The sequence below is a fragment of the Felis catus genome, chromosome B1 (assembly GCF_018350175.1).
Source record: "Felis catus isolate Fca126 chromosome B1, F.catus_Fca126_mat1.0, whole genome shotgun sequence".
Taxonomy (NCBI): domain Eukaryota; kingdom Metazoa; phylum Chordata; class Mammalia; order Carnivora; family Felidae; genus Felis; species Felis catus.
The window spans coordinates 77568334-77589483 of NC_058371.1; the positions used below are offsets into that span (position 1 = coordinate 77568334).

Below are 21150 nucleotides of genomic sequence, written 5' to 3' on the forward strand. Positions count from 1 at the left end.
TCAGATGCAAGCCTTGTCTGGCTAGGGCAACCAGGAAAGCAGTGTAGTTACAGGAGAGTGAGCAAGGGGTTGGGTAATAAATTAGGTTAGTGAGGTAACCGATAATATAGGGCTGTGTGAGCCACCAGTGGGTTTTGAATGCAGGGCATGATCTGACTTAGTGGGATAGCTCTGGTTGCTGGGTTGAGAATAGATTATAGGATAGAGGCAGGGAGCAGAGTGGGGCCAGTTAGAGATACTTTAATAATCTAGGTGGGAGATAGTAATGGTTTGGACTAGAGTGTTAATAGCGAAGGTAGTGCTTAGCTATCAGATTCTGAATCAATTTTGAAAGTATTGCTGGTTTAGGATTAGCCAATGGATAGGATGTGGGATGTACAAAAAAAAAAAAAAAAGGAGTCAGGGATGCCTTAGTACCAGGAAGAATGGAGATGTCATTTGCTGATGTTGGGAAAATTATCAGAGGAAGATTAGAATTCATTTTCAATATGAAAAATTTGAGAAGCCTTTATGATGCTCAAATGGGAATGTGAACTAGCCAAGGAGAGAGGGCTGGGCTGAAAATACATATTTGCCAATCATAAACATAGAGATAGTATTTAAAGCCATGAGGCTGGATGACATAACAAAATAAATATATGTAGTGGAAAAGAAAAGAGATTCCAGGTCTGAGCCTAGGGACATTTTGATATTTTGAGGTCAGTGAGATGAGGAGGAACCAGCAAAAATACTGAGGAGGTAAAAAAAAAGTAAGAGAAGGTCTAGGACAGTGGGGGTTCCTAGGAGCCAAATGCAGAAAACATTTCAAGAATGAGTCAGTGATGAAATATGTAAAATACAGTTGATAGGTGAGCCAAGATAAAGGCTAAGAATTGGCAGTTGGGTTTAACAGCATGAAGGTCATCAGTGACCTTGATAGAAGGAATGGCAGGTTGTGAGGAGATGGAGATGAGTAAGACTCTGAGATGGAGATGAGTAAGAGGTTTGCTAAGAATTACTTTCATAATTGCCATCTGTGAAAGGGAGGGAAGAAGGCAGGAAGTTGGGCTGTGATGCAGTCTAATTGAAGGTTGCAGCAAATCCCATGAGGAGTTCTACTGTTGAGACAGAGTGAGGTATCTGGACCTGCATAAACTCCATGTTGACTAGTCATTGGAAGTGGGCTGTCCTGGAAAGGACCCTGATTTTGGACAAAGTGACTCCCTTAGCCAGTGAAGTCTCAGGAAGGGTCAGAACTGTCTCCTGGTGCGTTTCTAGCAGTTGGGGAGTAAGTTCTTCTAGAGGCTGTGGTTGGCACATCACAGAGTCCATTAGAAGCAGTTTAGATGGAGTAGTGAGGGCAAAAGCCTGATGAGAGTGGGTTCAAAAAAGAATGGGAAGACAGAAATCAGAGACAGTGAGCACAGATGACTCTTTCCTCTTCATTCCTGATGCTAAGAAGTGTCTGGATATAGATTTATTTTTATTCTTCTTGCCTGGCATTCAGAGTGTACTTTGAATCTCAAGATTCATGTCATTTTTCAATACTGGCTCTTCAAACATTGCTTTTTTCCATTTCTTTTTCTTTTTGTTCTTTTTTTTCCTTTCTGGAACTTCTTTTATACACATTTTGGGATCTTTTAGTCTATGTTTTATAAATTTTGATTGTTATTTAATCTTTTTATCTATATCTTTGTTATCTTCTGGGAAATTCCTCAGTATTTTTTCTTATACCATACCTAGTCTAGATTTTATTCTGTATACTGAGTTTATAAAATTTTTTCAAAGAATATATTTTTCAGTGTTTATTTTTGAGAGAGAGAGAGAGAGAGAGAGAGAGAGAGCAAGAGAGAGCACATGCATGTGAACAGGGGAGGTGCAGAGACCACGAGGGGCAGAGGATCCAAAGCAGGCTCCACGCTGACAGCAGAGACTCTGAGGTGGGGCTTGAACTCATGAACCGTGAGATTGTGACCTGAGCCAAAGTCAGACACTCAACCGACTGAGCCACTCAGGTGCCCCTAAAAGAGGGATGTATTTTTATCCTGAAAGCTCTGATTTTTTTTTATGTCTTTATTTCTGGCTTCTTTGTTTCATATTTTCATATATATATTTTTAGGAATATTATTTCCTCCTCTGTCTCTTGGTGGATTCTTAACCTACTTATTTTCAATTCTTTTATCATTTTCATTTCTGATGGAGTGAATTACTACAGAGTTGTTGATTTTATTAACTGTATCTTTCTTAGTGTTTGTTTTGGGCATGTGTTTTGTAATTTTGAAATGATTTTATAATAATTTTCAGGCTTACATAGAGTAGAAGTTGTATCATATTTTTATGTTTTATTTATACTCACTGCATTCTGATTCATAGTACTGTAGTTGACACAGTGTTTTCCATTCCAGAACCAGGTCTTAGGTTCGTTCCTAGGGGCTCCTGCCCTTGTGATACTGATGATATTTCAAGTTCTGTCTCTGAGGCAGTGGCTGGTATGGCTGGTCTAGGTGGTGGGACATGTGTATATCATCTGTCTCCCCAGTATAGAGCTTTTGATAAGTCCTTGCTCCAAGAATGGTTTGGAAGTTGTATTTTCTGCCTTCTCTCATCTGGTGGTTTTTCAGCAGGGCCTGGTCCTGATCCTGCACCTGATGTGGGAATTGGGCTGAGTTCTGGGTTTCCCACTGCGACTGAATTCCAAGTAGCCTCTGCCTATGTCTAGGAACTAGAACAGTATTCACAGTTTCTTTGCTATCACCACTCTGCATTTGTTTTCTACTCCTGATTACTAAAGATTTCTACCTGATTCAGGCCTGTCTCACTCCTGGGGAAAAAGACTTCAGCCAGATATTGAAGAAGACATCTGGTGAGAAAAAGATAGGTGTTTTGATATTTGTTGTTCAATATGTTATTCCACTTCGATATTTTTTTTCTAGAAAGATATAAATGCTAGATATGGTACTGTCTATATCAGTGATGTGGTAATTATAGGTGTTTTTGTCTCTTTTGATGATTCTTCATGTTTCTAAAGTTATCCCATGTAGCAAAGTATTATACCTATTTACCCCTCACTCTCACTTCCTCTTTTCACTTACTTTTAAAAAATCCTTTTTGGAGGGACACTTGGGTGGCTCAGTTGGTTAAGCTTCCGGCTTTAGCTCAGGTCATGATCTCATGGCTTGTGAGTTCAAGCTCTGTGTTGGGCTCTGTGCTGGCAGCTCAGAGCCTGGAGCCTGCTTCAGATTCTGTGTCTCCCTCTCTCTCCTTACCCCTCCCCTGCTCATACTCTGTCTCTCAAAAATAAATAAACATTTAAAAAAATAAAAAAAAGAAATCCTTTATGGAATCTGCATGTGTTTATAGACTCAAGAGTAGAATTTGTTACTAAGTTTTTCCAAGCATGCCATTGCCCTGAAATTCTTTCATTTCTTGTCTGATTATGCTGACCAAGTGCCTCAAGGCACTCTCTTTCTTTCTTTCTGTGCTATTCCCACCCTCCACAAGTCAGCTGCTTGTCCTGTTTCTCAGGAAACTCTTTTCTCTCTCTCTTGGCTTTACATATCACTTGAGTCTTACAGACTTTCAAATCTACATCTCTAACATGGAGAGGTGGAAGAGGAAAGGATCCATATGGAAATGAGGGCTTAGATGAGCCAGGCTTAGGAGCTATGCTGAATAGTTTCATACAGTTATTCATTCATTTGGTCTCCTAGCAGCACTATGAGGCATAAGAATGACGATGATCCATATTTTACAGATAAAAGAGTTCAAGCTTATGGAGTTAAGTAAATAGCTAACCTAATTTATATGGGACTGAGGTGGCTGCCAAGACTCAGGACCTGCAGTTTTAAAACAGGAAAGTCCTAGGCAAACTGGGATGAATTGGTCCCCCCCCCCCACCATGTCTAAGGACAATGACCAGGAAGGTGCAAAGCCCTCAGCTTGAATCCAGGTCCTCTTGAGCCTACCGTCTTTGCTCTTCACCACCATGTTATATTGTCTCTATTAGAACAAAGTAGGGAAAAAAGGACTGATTCACAGAAGAGATAGAAAGTAAAGGCATGAAAGAATTCATGAACGGGGTGTACTATTTCCTGGAAGGAATTTTGTTGGGGAAAATTGTGCTTTAGCAGGAATCAGGAGACGTGAATTCTGGTTCCAGGGTGTCCACAAACCCAGTGTTGAGTTGGACAAATCACTCACATCCCCATACGGCTGCATTCTCACCCATAAAATGAGGGCTAACAAGAAGGCGACTCCTAAAATTGTTTCCAAATTTAAAATAAACTCCAAAACTATTTCATAGCCCATCAAGTTATAAGGTAATGGAGAAAGAAGAAATCTGAAAATAGATGTCAGGATTTATAGTATTTCATGATTTTGTTCATATTTCTAGATCTAGCTCTTTAACATCAACGCGACTATCTGAGCACAGCCAAATTCCATTGAAACAGTTTAACAGTTCTGGCCTTTAATTTATTTTATTTAATTTGTGGTAATTAACTTTATGGTGTTTTCATTGTTGTCTCTAGCTGTTTACATAATGTCCTAAACATCTAAGCAGGAGCTACTTTAAAATCTGGCTTTCATTCTTTATTGTTATTTATAAAATGTTAATGTCTTCTATTTAAGGCATGTGTGATTAATAGCTGAGAGAATGTACTTTTATAACAGCACAGTTTTCATCTGTGAAAAATCATGAGAAACAGAGTCCCAACATGCCACAATTCTTGTCCAAGGCATAACTGCATGTATTGAGATGTGTGTGTGTGTGTGTGTGTGTGTGTGTGTGTGTGTGTGTGTGTGTGATTACTACTCAATTTGGGCCAAAGTAATTAGTTCCTTTCCTCATTTGGATAATTATGGTCTTCCTATCAAGGGAACTAGGTGCATAAAATTAAACAATCCCATACATCACCTGGTGCTCATCACCACAAGTGCACTCCTTAATCCCCATTCTAGCTGTGGGAACTTGGAAAAGTTGTTTGAATTTCACTGAACCTCAGTTTCTCCAGGCAGTGAAATGAAATCCTAACTACTTCCTCCAGCTGCTGGAAGGAGTAAACAAGATAATGTATGAATGCACTTCCTCCCCTACCCTCTTGCCTAGGAAACTAGGAAACACACTTCAGCCATCACTTCACAGATGCCACTTTTTTGAGAAAATCTTTTGTAATGGCCACCCTGTGGGACTTTACCCAGCCTCCTGCTACATTTGGTCCCAGCAGTCTGAACTTTTCCTGTGTACATACACATCATCAGTTAGAAGTATGTATTTGTTTGCTGGTCATTTATTAATGTCAGTGTCACCCACTAGAGACCATTGGCTCCATTAAAGAAACAAACAAACAAAGTCCATTAGCCATACTGCAAAAAATCATGACACATTACATGGAAAAATTAGTAGTACTGAGATTTCTAAATAAATATTAGGAACTCTGTGAAAACTAAGATTATAATGTTAGAGGACTTCTTGTAGGAATTCAAATAAATTTTTTACGAGGTACTTATTGCTTGGTTAGCCATGTGATCAGTCTTATGGAAGACACAAAAGAAATAAAAAAAAAACTAGTTCCTTCCCTAGTGGGGCTTACATTCTAGTGTAGATATTGTTGGCTTTTAGCAAAGCTCTAAGCTTCATTTTTTCTTTTGAGAAGGAGTAAGAAGAGTAGAAATAAAACTATAATGATGAAAATAGTGTTTTCAGAGGATTAATAGGTTACTTTGAAAAACGAATAATTAAAACTTAAAATGTATTGTTAAATTTAAATTGATGTATAACATACTGTCAGAAAAGTGCACAATTCCTCAGTATACAGCTTGAGGAATATTCACAAAGTAAACACGCCTGTGTAACCACCATCTGATAAATAAACATTACCAGCACCCTATAGGCTTTCCTTGTGCCGCATCAGACACTACACCCTTTCCCTGAAAGGTCACCATTACCCTGTTTTCTATTACCATTAATATTTTGCCTTTTGTGAACTTTACATTAATGGAGGTATACATTCTGTCTTCTCCATGCATTATCTCAGGATTGCGTGTGTGTGTGTGTGTGTGTGTGTGTGTGTGTGTGTGTGTGAGACAGAAAGAGAGAGAGAGAGAGAAAGAGAGAGAGAGAGTCAGTTATGTCTGTGTGTATAGCAGGTCATTCTCACTGCTGTGACACATTGAATTGTATGAATATGCTGCGACTTATCTATTCTACTGTCAGTGGACACTGGAGTTGCTTCCAGTTTTTCCTGTTACAGAATAGTGTTGGGCTCAGTGATCATTCTTATATGTGTCTTTTAGTATACATTGTAAAGTGTTTCTGTTGGGAGTGGGAGGCTGGGCCATAGTTGGGCATATATTTAGCTTTTTTTCTCTTAATGTGAAATTTATTGTCAAATTGGTTTCCATACAACACCCAGAGCTCATCCCAAAAGGTGCCCTCCTCAATGCTCATCACCCACCCTCCCCTCCCTCCCACCCCCCATCAACCCTCAGTTTGTTCTCAGTTTTTAAGAGTCTCTTATGTTTTGGCTCCCTCTCTCTCTAACTTTTTTTTCCTTCCCCTCCCCCATGGCCTTCTGTTAAGTTTCTCAGCATCCACAAAAGAGTGAAAACATATGGTATCTGTCTTTCTCTGTATGACTTATTTCACTTAGCATAACACTCTCCAGTTCCATCCACGTTGCTACAAAAGGCCGTATTTCATTCTTTCTCATTGCCACATGGTATTCCATTGTGTGTATAACGCACAATTTCTTTATCCATTCATCAGTTGATGGACATTTAGGCTATTTCCATAATTTGGCTATTGTTGAAAGTGCTGCTGTAAACATTGGGGTACAAGTGCCCCTATGCATCAGCACTCCTGTATCCCTTGGGTAAATTCCTAGCAGCGATAATGCTGGGTCATAGGGTAGATCTGTTTTTAATTTTTTGAGGAATGTCCACACTGTTTTCCAGAGCAGCTGCACCGGTTTGCATTCCCACCAATAGTGTAAGAGGAATCCCATTTCTCCACATCCTCGCCAGCATCTATAGTCTCCTGATTTGTTCGTTTTAACCACTCTGACTGGCGTGAGGTGGTATCTGAGTGTGGTTTTGATTTGTATTTCCCTGACGAGGAGCGATGTTGAGCATCTTTTCATGTGCCTGTTGGCCATCCGGATGTCTTCTTTAGAGAAGTGTCTATTCATGTCTTCTGCCCATTTCTGCACTGGATTATTTGTCTTTCGGGTATGGAGTTTGGTGAATTCTTTATAGATTTTGGATACTAACTCTTTTTTTGATATGTCATTCCCATTCTGTTGGTTGCCTTTTAGTTTTATTGATTGTTTCCTTTGTAGTGCAAAAGGTTTTCATCTTCATGAGGTCCCAATAGTTCATTTTTGCTTTTAATTCCCTTGCCTTTGGGGATGTGTCAAGGAAGAAATTGCTGCGGTTGAGGTCAGAGAGGTTTTTTCCTGCTTTCTCCTCTAGGGTCTTGATGGTTTCCTGTCTCACATTCAGGTCCTTAATCCATTTTGAGTTTAATTTGTGAATGGTGTGAGAAAGTGGTCTAGTTTCATCCTTCTGCACGTTGCTGTCCAGTTCTCCCAGCACCATTTGTTAAAGAGACTGTCTTTTTTCCTTGGATACTCTTTCCTGCTTTGTCAAAGATTAGTTGGCCATACTTTTGTGGGTCCAATTCTGGAGTCTCTATTCTATTCCATTGGTCTATGTCTGTTTTTGTGCCATTACCTTGCTGTCTTGATGGTTACAGCTTTGGAGTAGAGGCTAAAGTCTGGGATTGTGATGCCTCCTGCTTTGGTCTTCTTCTTCAGTATTACATTGGCTATTTGGGGTCTTTTGTGGTTCCATACAAATTTTAGGATTGTTTGTTCCAGCTTCAAGAAGAATTCTGGTGCAATTTTGATTGGGATTGCATTGAATGTGTAGTTAGCTTTGGGTAGTATTGGCATTTTAACAATATTCTTCCAATCCATGAGCACGGAATGTTTTTCCATTTCTTTATATCTTCCTCAATTTCCTTCATAAGCTTTCTATAGTTTTCAGCATACAGATGTTTTACATCTTTGGTAGGTTTATTCCTAGGTATTTTATGATTCTGGGTGCAATTGTGAATGGGATCAGTTTCTTTATTTGTCATTCTGTTGCTTCATTTTTAGTGTATAAAATGCAACTGATTTCTGTACATTGATTTTGTATCCTGTGACTTTGTTGAATTCATGTATCAGTTCTAGCAGACTTTTGGTGGAGTCTATCGGATTTCCCGTGTATAATATCATGTCATCTGCAAAAAGTGAAAGCTTGACTTCATCTTTGCCAATTTTGATGCCTTTGATTTCCTTTTGTTGTCTGAGTGCTGATGCTAGCACTTCCAACACTATGTGAAACAACAGTGGTGAGAGTGGACATCCCTGTTGTCAGCTCTCAGTTTTTCCCCATCGAGGATGATGTTAGCTGTGCGCTTTTCATAAATGGCTTTTATGATGTTTAAGTATGTTCCTTCTATCCTGACTTTCTCGAGGGTTTTTGTTAAGAAACGTTGCTGAATTTTGTCAAATGCTTTTTCTGCATCAATTGACAGGATCATATGGTTCTTATCTTTTCTTTTATTAATGTGATGTATCACATTGACTGATTTGCAAATTTTGAACCAGCCCTGCATCCCAGGAATGAATCCCTCTTGATCATGGTGAAGAATTCTTTTCATATGCTGTTGAATTCGATTTGCTAGTATCTTGTTGAGAATTTTTGCATCCATAGTCATCAGGGATATTGGCCTATAGTTCTCTTTTTTTGCTGGGTCTCTGTCTGATTTAGGAATCAAAGTAATGCTGGCTTCATAGAATGAGTCTGGAAGTTTTCCTTCCCTTTCTATTTTTTGGAACAGCTTGAGAAGGATAGGTATTATCTCTGCTTTAAATGTCTGGTAGAATTCCCCAGGGAAGCCATCTGGTGCTGGACTCTTATTTGTTGGGAGATTTTTGATAACTGATTCCATTTCTTTGCTGCTTATGGGTCTGTTCAAGTTTTCTATTTCTTCCTGTTTGAGTTTTGGAAGTGTGTGGGTGCTTTGGAATTTGTCCATTTCTTCCAGGTTGTCCAGTTTGTTGGCATATAATTTTTCATAGTATTTGCTGATAATTGCTTGTATTTCTGAGGGCTTGGTTGTAGTAATTCCATTTTCATTCATGATTTTATCTATTTGAGTCCTCTCCCTTTTCTTTTTGAGAAGCTTGGCTAGAGGTTTATCAATTTTGTTTATTTTTTTCAAAAAACCAACTCTTGGTTTCATTGATCTGCTTCTACAGTTTTTTTTTTTAGAATCTTTATTGTTTATTTCTGCTCTGATCTTTATTATTTCTCTTCTTCAGCTTGGTTTGGGGTGTCCTTGCTGTTCTGCTTCTATTTCCCTTAGGTGTGCCCTTAGATTTTGTATTTGGGATTTTTCTTGTTTCTTGATATAGGCTGGATTGCAACGTATTTTCCTCTGAGGACGGCCTTCGCTGCATCCCAAAGCATTTGGATTGTTGTGTTTTCATTTTCATTTGTTTCCATATATTTTTAAATTTCTTCTATAATTGCCTGGTTGACCCATTCATTCTTTAGTAGGGTGTTCTTTAACCTCCATGCTTTTGGAGGTTTTCCAGACTTTTTCCTGTGGTTGATTTCAAGTTTCATAGCACTGTGGTCTGAAAGTATGCATGGTATGATCTCAATTCTTGTGTACTTATGAAAGGCTGTTTTGTGACCCAGTATGTGATCTATCTTGGAGAATGTTCCATGTGCATTCGAGAAGAAAGTATATTTTGAAGCTTTGGGATGCAGAGTTCTAAATATACCTGTCAAGTCCATCCAATTCAATGTATCATTCAGGACCCTTGTTTCTTTATTGATCCTGTGTCTAGATCATCTATCTATTGCTGCAAGTGGAGTATTAAAGTCCCTTGCAATTACCACATTCTTATCAATAAGGTTGCTTATGTTTGTGATGTTTTATGTATTTGAGGGCTTTGTATTTGGCTCATAGACATTTATATGTCTAGCTCTTCCTGATGTATGGACCCTGTAATTATTATGTAATGCCCTTCTTCATCTCTTGTTACAGACTTTAATTTGAAGTCTAGTTTGTCTGATATAAGTATGGCTACTCCAGCTTTCTTTTGATTTCCAGTAGCATGATAGATATTTCTCCATCCCCTCACTTCCAATCTGAAGGTGTCTTCAGGTCTAAAATGAGTCTCTTGTAGACAACAAATAGATGGATCTTGCTTTTTTTAATCTATTCTGATATCCTATGTCGTTTGGTTGGAGCATTTAGTCCATTTACATTCAGTGTTATTATTGAAGGATATGGGTTTAGAGTCACTGTGATGTCTGTAGGTTTCATGCTTGTAGTGATGTCTCTGGTAGTTTGTGGTCCTTGCAACATTTCACTCACAGAATCCCCCTTAGGATCTCTTGTAGGGCTGGTTTAACGGTGATTAATTCCTGAAGGTTTTGTTTGTTTGGAAAGGCCTTTATCTCTCTTTCTATTGTAAATGACAGACTTGCTGGATAAAGGATTCACGGCTGCATATTTTTTTTCTGTTCATCACATTGAAGATTTCCTGCCATTCCTTTCTGGCCTGCCAAGTTTCAGTATATAGGTCTGGCACTAGTCTTATGGGTCTCCCTCTATGTTAGAGTGTGTTTATCCCTAGCTGCTTTCAGAATTTTCTTTATCCTTGTATTTTTCCAGTTTCACTATGATGTGTCGTGCAGAAGATTGATGCAAGTTACGTCTGAAGAGAGTTCTCTGTGCCTCTTGGATTTCAATGCCTGTTTCCTTCCCCAGATCAGGGAAGTTCTCAGCTATGATTTGTTCAAGTACACTTTATGCCCCTTTCTCTTCTTCTTCTTCTGGAATACCTATGATACAGATATTGCTCTGTTTGATTGCATGACTTAATTCTGTAATTCTCCCCTCATACTGCTGGATTTTTTTTTATCTCTCTTTTCTCAGCTTCCTCTTTTTCCATAATTTTATCTTCTAATTCACCTATTCTCTTCTCTGCCTCTTCAATCCAAGCTGTGGTCACCTCCATTTTATTTTGCATCTCATTTATAGCATTTTTTAGCTCCTTATGACTATTTCTTAGTCCCTTGGTCTCTGTAGCAAAAGATTCTCTGCTGTCCTCTATACTTTTTTCAAGCCCTGTGATTAATTTTATGACTATTATTCTAAATTTTTGTTCTGTTATATTGCTTATATAATTTTTGATCAATTTGTTAGTGTCACTACTTCCTGGAGTTTCTTTTGAGGAGAATTCTTCTGTTTCATCATTTTGGGTAGCCCCTGGGGTGGTGTGAAACTGCAGGGCACTTCCCCTGTGCAGTGTGGAGAAACTTGTGTTGGTGGGCAGGGCCTCAGTGAGACCTGATGTCTGCCCCCAGCCCACCGCTGGGGCCTCAGTCAGACTGGTGTGTACCTTATCTTCCCCTCTCCCAAGGGCCCAACTCACTGTGGAGTGGTGTGGCCCCTGTCCGGGCTACTTGCACACTTCCAGGCTTGTGGTGCTGCTTTGATGGGATCTGGTGTATTAGCTGGGGTGGATCTGTAAGGTGCGTAGGGGCGGGAGGGGCAGGCTTAGCTTGCTTTGCCGTAGGTGGTCCCCTGTGTGCCCTGCAGCTCTGGGAGGGAGGCATATTCGTCGGAGGGATGGATCCACAGAAGCACAGCATTGGGTGCTTGTATGGTACAAGCAAGTAAGTTCAGTGATGGGAACTGGTTCCCTTTGATTTTGGCTGGGGAATGGGAGAGGGAGATGGTGCTTGACAGCACCTTTGTTCCCCGCCGTTCTGAGTTCTGTCTTCTAGGGCTCAACACCTCTCCCTCCCGGTGTCCTCTCGCCCTCCCACTCTCCGAGCAGAGCTGTTGACTTTTAACATTCCAGATGTTAAGTCCTGCTGGCTGTCAGAACACACTCCATCTGGCCCCTCCGCATTTGCAAGCCAGACTTGGGGGCTCTGCCTTGCCGGGGGGCTGCCCCTCCACTGCCCAGCTCCCTCCCACCAGTCCATGTAGCGCACAATGCCTCCCCGCCCTTCCTACCCTCTTCCATGGGCCTCTTGTCTATGCTTGGCTCCAGAGAGTCTGTTCTGCTAGTCTTCTGGTGGATTTCTGGGTTATATAGGCAGGTGTGGGTGGAATCTAAGTGATCAGCAGGACATGGTGAGCCCAGTGCCCTCCTATGCTGCCATCTTCTTTTTTAACCTATTTGGGTTTTGAACATACTGCCAAATAGTTTTCCAGAGATTACCAATTTACACTCCCAACAGGCAGTAAATGCATATTTCAGTAGCTCTATATCCTTGCCAACACCTAGGATTTTGTGAAAGCCATTTGTTTGGGTGTGTGGTAGTAGTGGTTTTACTTTGTGTTTCCTTAATGACCAATGAGTTTTGAGCCATCTTTTCACATGCTGATTTCCCATTGAAAATCCTCTTTGCGGTGTCCATTGCAATCATTTGCCTACCTTTATATTAGATTGTCTGTCTTTTCCTTAGATTTGTCAAAGTTATCTATGTTGTGTATGTTATTTTTGTGCTTATGATTTTGGAAAGTTCAGGGACTAAAAGTCAATATTTCAGTTCTCTCTAGTAGTTGATCTCTTTACTGAAGTATGGCTACATCTGACATTGATTGCTTCCCTCTCCCTGCCAAGTTACTACACTTGACCACTGTGGAATGATAGTCTTATCTTGCCAACCCTGGCCCTCATCTCCTGTTGGTAAGCTTTGATTCTCAGTGGCCTTAAATGTACATGTTCATGTGTTCCCAAATCCTATTTTATCCATCTTTGTATCAAAACCCTAAGGTAAGAACACAGAAAAACTTTATAGCTTATTGCATATGGCTCAGAAGGACCAGTTTTACACATTGAAGCTAAATGGGAAAGAATTTGTATATTTAAGCTTAGAGTATTTTCAAGCATCATGTGCGAGTGTTCTCAGTTTAACATCTCCTTTTTAATGACTTGCTAATTGAAATGAAATTAATAGCTATCTTTGGTGATTTGAAGACCTAAATATTTTATGTAAAACCAGGAATATTTGGGATCTCCTAATTAAGTGCCAGTGTCCATGCAAGCCCACAAAGAAACACAGCATAATGTCTGTTTTATGAAGTTGAACCTTACACCCACAAGGCACCTGTAGTCACCAACTGGACTTTTCCGACCCTGGAGTGTTGGGTTGGTGTTGGTGGCAGTGAGGGCCATGCAGGGAGGTCTGAGACTCTCTTGAGTGAGAACAGCCAGGCTTTCGTCTATTGTCCTCATTGACTTCTGAGAAACTGTTTCCGTTAAACATAGGTTGAAGCTGCTCTTTTAAGAATTGTATGTCTATTTTAAATTCTTCACTTATAGACAGGAATTCAGGAAGGAAGTGGAATTCTATGAGGTTACGTGGTTTGGCTGAGATCACACACTTTGGCAGTGACAGAATCAGGACTGAAATCCAACTTTGCTATCTCCACAGTGCTCTGAGATTCTGATATTTGTGTCAGCCGGGGCAATATCCTAATGATTCAATTATGTCCTTTCCCTTCCCACTTCCTGGCTCTGAGAAATGTCTTCATCCAAGTTAATTAGACAATCGGAGGTTTCTGCTTCAGGAAAGAAGTATGTTTGCCACTGTTACATGTGTTCCCCAGGATCCCAGCTTAGTTGATATTAGTGTTGGTGAATTCATATAAACTATCTTCTTTCCAACTCATTTTATGGCTATCTCATTAATTTGGTTCATAATTTTAATTATACAGTTATAAGTTTTTTATTCTCCTATTCTCTGAGTATACCTTTTTACCCATTATAGATGTCTAATATTGGCTCTGTTATATTGGACCTAGTGAGGACTTGTTCTGTTTCCTTTTCTCTCCCTGTACTCCTTTTTTTTTTTTTTTTAATTCCTATGGTTTGGTGCCAGCATATCTGATATCTGGTCTGAGGGACAAGGAGACTTGGCAGAGAGAAGTTAGGAAACAAATCTGGAAAAGGACTCAAAGATCCTTGTTTTCTTGAAAGAGAAAAAGTGGAGGAGGGCTCACACTTATCAGGGAATGAAACAGGACAAGCGACAGGACAAAACCTGAGAGGGAGACCCTGGTGGCCAAGGGTAGAGAGCACATGAGGAGGGTTGCAACCAGGGATGTGATGGAAAGAGGTCAGGCCTAGGCCACTTTCTTGGATATTCTGCTCAGGAAAGTGAAGAGGAACTAGAGGGAAGCACAAACTCTTAACTTCATAGTTTTTGAGTTTTGGGGCCAGTTAGAATTGCATACAAAAGCAATGTAATAACAGTTTTTAGAAACTAATGGGGCCTTCCAGGTCTTCTTTCCCAACAGTTTTATTTTGCAAATAAGGAAGCTGAGGCTAAGAGAAGTCAAAGCAAGCCCCTTGGCTCAGTTCTGGATGGAGCTGTGCGATGACAGTGCTATATTTTTCATCCATATTTACTCAGTTGCAAGAGAGAGAAAAGCCCAAGGCAAGAAGCTGGGTTTTATTCTAAATGCATTTGAAAGTAATGGAAAGGGAATGATATGCTCTGATAAACATTTAAGAAGACAACTTCTGTTGTGTGGAGAATGAATGGGAATAGGATTAGATTGGAAATTGAGAGAGCAGGTAGGGGGCTATTTCAGCATTCCAAGAATGAAATGATTGTGACTGGGAAGAGGGAAGATGAGGAGAAGCAGATGTATTTTGAAGTTAAAAATGTAGAAGACTTGATGGATTGCATGTGGTAGGTAAAAATACAGAGGAGTCAATGTTTTATGGCTTGAGTAACTGGGTGGATATAAGTGCAATTTCTAACATGGAGAAGTGGGGAGGGACTAACATGTGATTGAAGGTTAGGAGCATTGCTCTCATTCACCCTTATCTTGACTGTTGAAACTGACTGTCTACATCGATGGACCATGACGTGTTTCCCCAAGTCCTGCTGAATACCATAGGGCAGGTTTTTGTTTTTGTTGTTTTGTTTTGTTTTGTTTTGTCACCAGGATCCTTAATTGTATAAGGTACCATGATAAATTCTTCCCAGTCACCTACTTTGGAAGGATAAGCTAAGGAGATAAGGTAGGGAAATGCTGTTTCCACTTCTGCTTGCTTTTTTTATCCACATAGAAATAGAATTAGAAACCCTTAGCATTCCTATAACCTGATAGGAGAGCCTTGAGCATCTACGGGAGGAGAGGGGGTGGAAGGACTTTTTCACAGATGTGCCTGAAAAGACATGAGAAGGTAGGGCATCCCTTTCCAGCATCCTGTTGACACAATTACTCATTCCCCAAACAGTTTTTGAAATCCTTCTAAATGCTAGGTCCTGTTTAAGGCACTGAGACTGAAGCATGAAAGAAAAGAGAATCCTGCTTATGTCATTGCTTGCTTCAAAATATTTCAATGGTTTGTTGCCCACTTCAACAGCATATAGTCTAACCCTCTGCTTAAATCAGAGCCACTATTTGCTGTCCATGTGCTTTATCACCTTACATTTGCTGTTTCTCTCACCTGCCTGCTTCTCTGTTCCTCTTAAAGCAGCCAACCTGACCCACTCGGGACTGATACTCAGTACCATACAGGTGTGCTGGCCAGCATCCACTTCTAATTGGTTGATGCCTGTGCTGAACCAGTTTTTCAAAATTTCACTGTTACCTCAACAGTCACCCTTCCAGATTTTGCTCAGTCTCCCTTTGATGCATTTCTTCAGTCCTTTCTTAGCCTTCAGTGGTCTTGTCTTCATTTGAACTCATGGCACTCATGGGTTTATATCACTTATTTACAAAGCTCACAGGCTTTCTTATGGCATCTGCCATACAGTTGTTTGGATTTTATTTAAAATTTTGACTTATGTGTTTGCCTTTTCTTCCAAAATGGATGAAGTACCCCTTGTAAAACCCAGATACTAGATTTGCTCTTATTAATTGAAATTGATCAATATATCAGGAGGTACACAACATTTCATGACTGTCTGCTGGGGATGGAAAGTGGAGAGGGACCCTATCTGATATTCTGTGCTCTGTATCTTTAATCAGTTCCATCCTCATCATTTTCTAGGAAATGGACACCTCTGTCTATCTGATGACTTTTCCATTTGCTTTATACTCTGATCCATGGAATATTTTCACACTTGTTGTAGACTACAAAGACTTCATCCACCCCCAGATTCTGTCTCAGTTACTCCCTATCACCTTGGGTTTGTGGGGACATTACCACACCAGCACCCCTTAGGATGCTTGGCTAGTTTTGTGCATTAAAAGGACTGTGGGATGGCTTTCTTGCCAGCCAATTTAATGCAGGCTGACACTCCTGGCATACTGAATTAAGGTGGAAGAGCCAACCGCCCCAGAGAAGAGTCCATTGGTATGGAGATTAAAACAAGAAAATGACAGAGCACAAAACACCTTTATTTTATTATTATATTTAAATGGAAAGGAGACAGTAATTAAGCCAGACCAGAAGATGAGTTTTGATTGTTAATTGCTAAGGGAGGTGTAGTATTTCAATTTGTCCCAGTTCATTTGTACAATCAGGCAAATGAGGTACATGGTCTGTACTCTTGCCCATGGTATAATGCTGACAATTTGAGAATGAATCATTTTTGGATGTTTCAGATTTGTTATTTTAAAACTAACTGCAATATTTCCCCCCCTCTGGGTAGAAGCTGAGAAAAAGTGTTGTAGCCTTTTACCTAAGATCATGTGGCCATAGAGTCATGACTTCCATAGGGCCATGATGGCTTGTGCATTTACTCAAATAATGCCCAAAGTATTTAAAAGGTCTTGAATACTTCACCACAGTTTGATGCTCTAGTCAGCTAATTAAAAATTATACCTAGGGTTTTAGAACAAGAGGGTCCATGGGACTCTGTAAAGCATTTAATATTCCTATTTCTAATTATAAAGTCATGTGAGCACACAGTAATATTCATTGGTATAACTGACTCCCTGGGGTCATTTGACTCCCTGGGGTAACATTTGACTCCCTGGGGTAACCTCTGACTCCCTGGGGTAACATTTGAAGCATTTTGGATAATCCATTGGAAGTAGTGATAATTTCAAACATAGGAAGAAGGGCTCAGCTTAGTCAACATGTTTATCAGCCCTTTACTGAGCACTTCCAGAATATGATTCACTGAGGTGGGAATTGGAAGTTCAAGGCAAAAGGCAGTGGTTCACTCCTCCAGCTGAACCTTTGAATCTTTTGGGAAACTTAAAAAAAAACAAAAAACAAAAACAAAAACAAAAAAACACAGATTCCTAGGCCCAACTCTAGACTTTGATTTTATTTTTAACCATTTCCCACCCAGGCAACTTAAATAGACATCCAGGGTTGAGGAGCCACTGGTATAAAGTACACTGTGGTTTTCAAGGCACTTAGAGTTTAATTAAGAATACAGAACTTCTATTTATATCTTTCACTCTGTTTTTTTGTTTGTTTTTTTAGCTCCCTACACAGAAGCATGTACTAAGTTTCAAGTAAGAGGCATGGACCTCATAACTACTATGTTTGCAAGAACAGGCCCCTAGAGGCTGGGGTGATCATGGAGGAGGTAGGATTTGAACCTATGTTGTAAGGATGGGTAGGACATAAGAAAATAAAGGTGTGAGAACGGGGCATTCTGAGTAGAAAACTAATGTCAACCTAAGCTCAAGTGTGTTGGCTCAAGGCAAGGATGTGTAAGGTATGTGCCAGGTATTAACTGGATATTAGTGGGAAAATAGTGAGAATTCAGAGGGGCCTGCATAGGGAATTGGGCCCAAAGATCTGGATTTGAGTTCTGTACATGCCACTAAATATATGCTTACTTTGACAAGTTGTTTCACATCTCTGAGCTCCAGTTTCCACATCTGCCAAAAATGGGATAAGTTCCAGTCAGGTTGTTTGGAATCAGTAAGGTGATATATATATATACACACACAAGCATTTGGTAAACCACAGAGCCCTACCCAATGCTAGTTTTTATGGTTACTGTCTTTAGAAGTGGCAGGCATAGGGGCACCTGGGTGGCTTAGTCGGTTGAGCGTCTGACTTCGGCTCAAGTCATGATCTCGCAGTTCATGAGTTTGAGCCCCGAGTCAGGCTCTGTGCTGACAGCTCAGAGCCTGGAGCCTGCTTCGGATTCTGTGTCTCCCTCTGTCTCTGCCCCTTCCCTGCTCATACTCTGTCTCTCCCTGTCTCTCAAAAATGAATAAATGTTAAAAATTAAAAAAAAAAAGAAGTGGCAGGCATAGGAGATTTTAGAGCAGAGGAGTGATGTATAAAAAGTGTTAATCATCCTATTTTTTTTTCATGAGTGGGTGAAAGAAATAGATAAAAGCAAGTATTTATTATCAATGCAGTATTTAATGTGATTGTGTTTAGGGACTTGGAACTCAGCTCTCAAAAAAGATCACCCTAACCGCCCATCATAACTGCTGCGGAAGTTATGTCTGATAAAGCAGAAGGTGAGTATTGCACTTCCCTAACGACTCAGTGCGCAACGCATGGTGTTCCAACAGTTTTGAGAAACTTCTAATTATTAATATCTGGAGCACTAAAGTTACTGGTGTACCTTGTAAGAATCCACCTCATTCCCTTTATTTAAATATAACCAACCTTTGGGGCGCCTGGGTGGCGCAGTCGGTTAAGCGTCCGACTTCAGCCAGGTCACGATCTCGCGGTCCGTGAATTCGAGCCCGGCGTCGGGCTCTGGGCTGATGGCTCAGAGCCTGGAGCCTGTTAACGATTCTGTGTCTCCCTCTCTCTCTGCCCCTCCCCCGTTCATGCTCTGTCTCTCTCTGTCCCAAAAATAAATAAACGTTGAAAAAAAAAATTTAAATATAACCAACCTTTGAGAGATCTATAGCAACTTTTAATTTAGTGTGCTGTCCAACATGGTATCTACTGGCCACATATGGCTATTGATTGCTTAAAATGTGACCAGTCAAACTAAGGATTGAGTGTTTGATTTTAATTCTTTTAATTTCAATGTAATTAATTTTAATTTCAATGTAATTTGATTTATTAAAATATTTAACTCAGTTATTGGAAAACTTTTAACCATGTTTAGAGGAACTTGAGTATGTGGATATACTTTTGCAAGTGGATATTTTAGAGAACCTGAATAGATTATTTTTGATTAAAGACCAACATCTGAATTGAGAGGTATATAAGTGTAAAATATATACATGATTTTTGAAGACAACAAAAAAAGAATGTAAATATCATTAATTTTTAATATCGATTGATGTGGAAATGATAATATTTGGATATATATCCTTTAAATAAAATCTATAACAGTTATGTATGTTATTAAAATTAATTTCATCTTTTTCACTTTTAGAAATGTGTCTATATTAGGCTCACATTGTATTTATTTAAAAAGAATTTTTTTAAAAAATGTTTATTTATTTTTGAGAGATTGAGAGAGAGACAGAGTGCGAGCAGGGCAGGGGCAGAGAGAGAAGGAGACACAGAATCTGAAGCAGGCTCCAGGCTCTGAGCTGTCAGCACAGAGCCCAATGCGGGGCTCGAACCCACAAACCACAAGATCATGACCTGAGCTGAAGTCGGACACTTAACTGAGCCACCCAGGCACCCTTCACATTGTATTTCATTTAGAGCTAATCTAGACTTGGCAACATGCAGGTAACCTTAAATTTAGGCTTAGGTAACCAGATTGAGAAACATAGAGTGCTGCATAGAGGCTGAGATCATTAAGATTTCCTGTTAGGCTACCTCTCTTTGACTCTTGTGACCCCAGGCAGTATATGATACAGGCCAGCCAGCTTGTATTCTGTGCTACAAATAGAGCGCTATGTGGATTACTTTAACTCTCTATCCGGATAATACAGCACATTTTTAAGATGTATAGGACAGAAGGGAAGAAGATCCATAAAGTAGAGGAGGAATGTTCTCTAGTTCCATTTTGCCTTAGGGTCATGTCCATAATTAATTAAGTTATATTTGAAGTCTTGATACTGAGAGCTGGTAATTCCTGTGTATCTCCTTAGCAACCTAATCCCACTCTGGGAAAGATTAACATAGAGAGATTGTTTTGGAGGGGAAGTACACTGTAAAATCTCCCTGAGGTAGGTAGAAACCTTAATTAGTTTATTGTTGTAAAGACGATAAACCACTTGGGTAAAGAAGGAATAAAGAAAGTGGGGAAGTGAGGAAAAGTGTGTAAGAGACAACTCAACAGAATGCTGTTACAATGGAACTGAAGAGTTGGGTCTTAATGGAGAATGTGTTGTGGAAAAAATTGTCAAATATGTGTTTTAGGAGATGATAGCCATATGCCACTTGGAATTTGGGTTTCGTTTGGTTTTTTGGGGGGGCGCCTAGGTGGCTCAGTTGGTTAAGTATCCAACTCTTGATTTCGGCTCAGGTCATGATCTCACAATTTGTGAGATTGAGCCCTGCATCAGGCTCTGGGCTGACATCAAGAAGCCTGCTTGGGATTCTCTCTCTGCCCCTCCCCTGCTTGTGCGCTCTCGCATATTCTCTCAAAATAATCTTTAAAAAAATAAATTCTTTTTGAAAAGAAATTAGATAAATTATATTTTCTTAAGTGTAGTGGAATTGAATATAAACTATTTTCTTTGAGGTTTCTCTTCAAAGAGCTTCCCTTCACATTCTGGTTTCCACAACTCCTTGCCCTGGAACAAATTAAACCATCTTAGTTTCAGCTTCTCTCTCCTGCACCTTGTCTCTAAGCTTCTCCCCTCCCCTGACTTAATCCTGCCCGTCCTCTGAACCTGCTTTTAGAAGGAGATCTTTCAGCACACAAAGTAATATTCAAACCTTTGTTAATTTGTTTTTTTACTTGTTTGCTGTGTGTTTGTTATTTTTAGCCAAGGGATATTTCCTACAAAATGAAAACTTAGGAAGAGTTCAAATATGTAAAACAGATAAGGTCTGAGCTTCTGTGATTGAAAGAAGGAAGGGCCCTGAAGGCACATGAAATTGATGAAGCACAGTTTTAAAACCACTGTCTTAGTCTGGATTTGATTCACTGTTTTATTTCTCTTGGGATATTTCTGTTTTAAGCCTTATCTCTAATAATACAATGCAAAGTCTCATATCTTTAAAGGGAAATTCATACATTAGCAAGCTGGCAGTAGGGGGTGTTAGTGACTTACATTGGCCT

The 21150-nt window shown here is 39.8% G+C and overlaps 1 protein-coding gene across 20 annotated transcripts in view; it reads left to right on the forward strand.

The window, feature by feature from the left end:
- IQCM (IQ motif containing M) overlaps positions 1-21150 on the forward strand; it is a 674133-nt gene that overhangs the window by 76890 nt on the left and 576093 nt on the right. For 15 of the 20 annotated variants that reach the window (XM_045056867.1, XM_045056869.1, XM_045056870.1 and 12 more), the window contains 2 exons: positions 17463-17568; positions 18381-18463. In XM_045056867.1, the coding sequence (XP_044912802.1) occupies positions 18445-18463 (19 nt within the window). In that variant the 5' untranslated portion in view covers positions 17463-17568; positions 18381-18444. The remainder of the gene's footprint in view (positions 1-17462; positions 17569-18380; positions 18464-21150) is intronic. The other 5 variants (XM_045056876.1, XM_045056875.1, XM_045056873.1 and 2 more) reach the window with 1 other exon arrangement.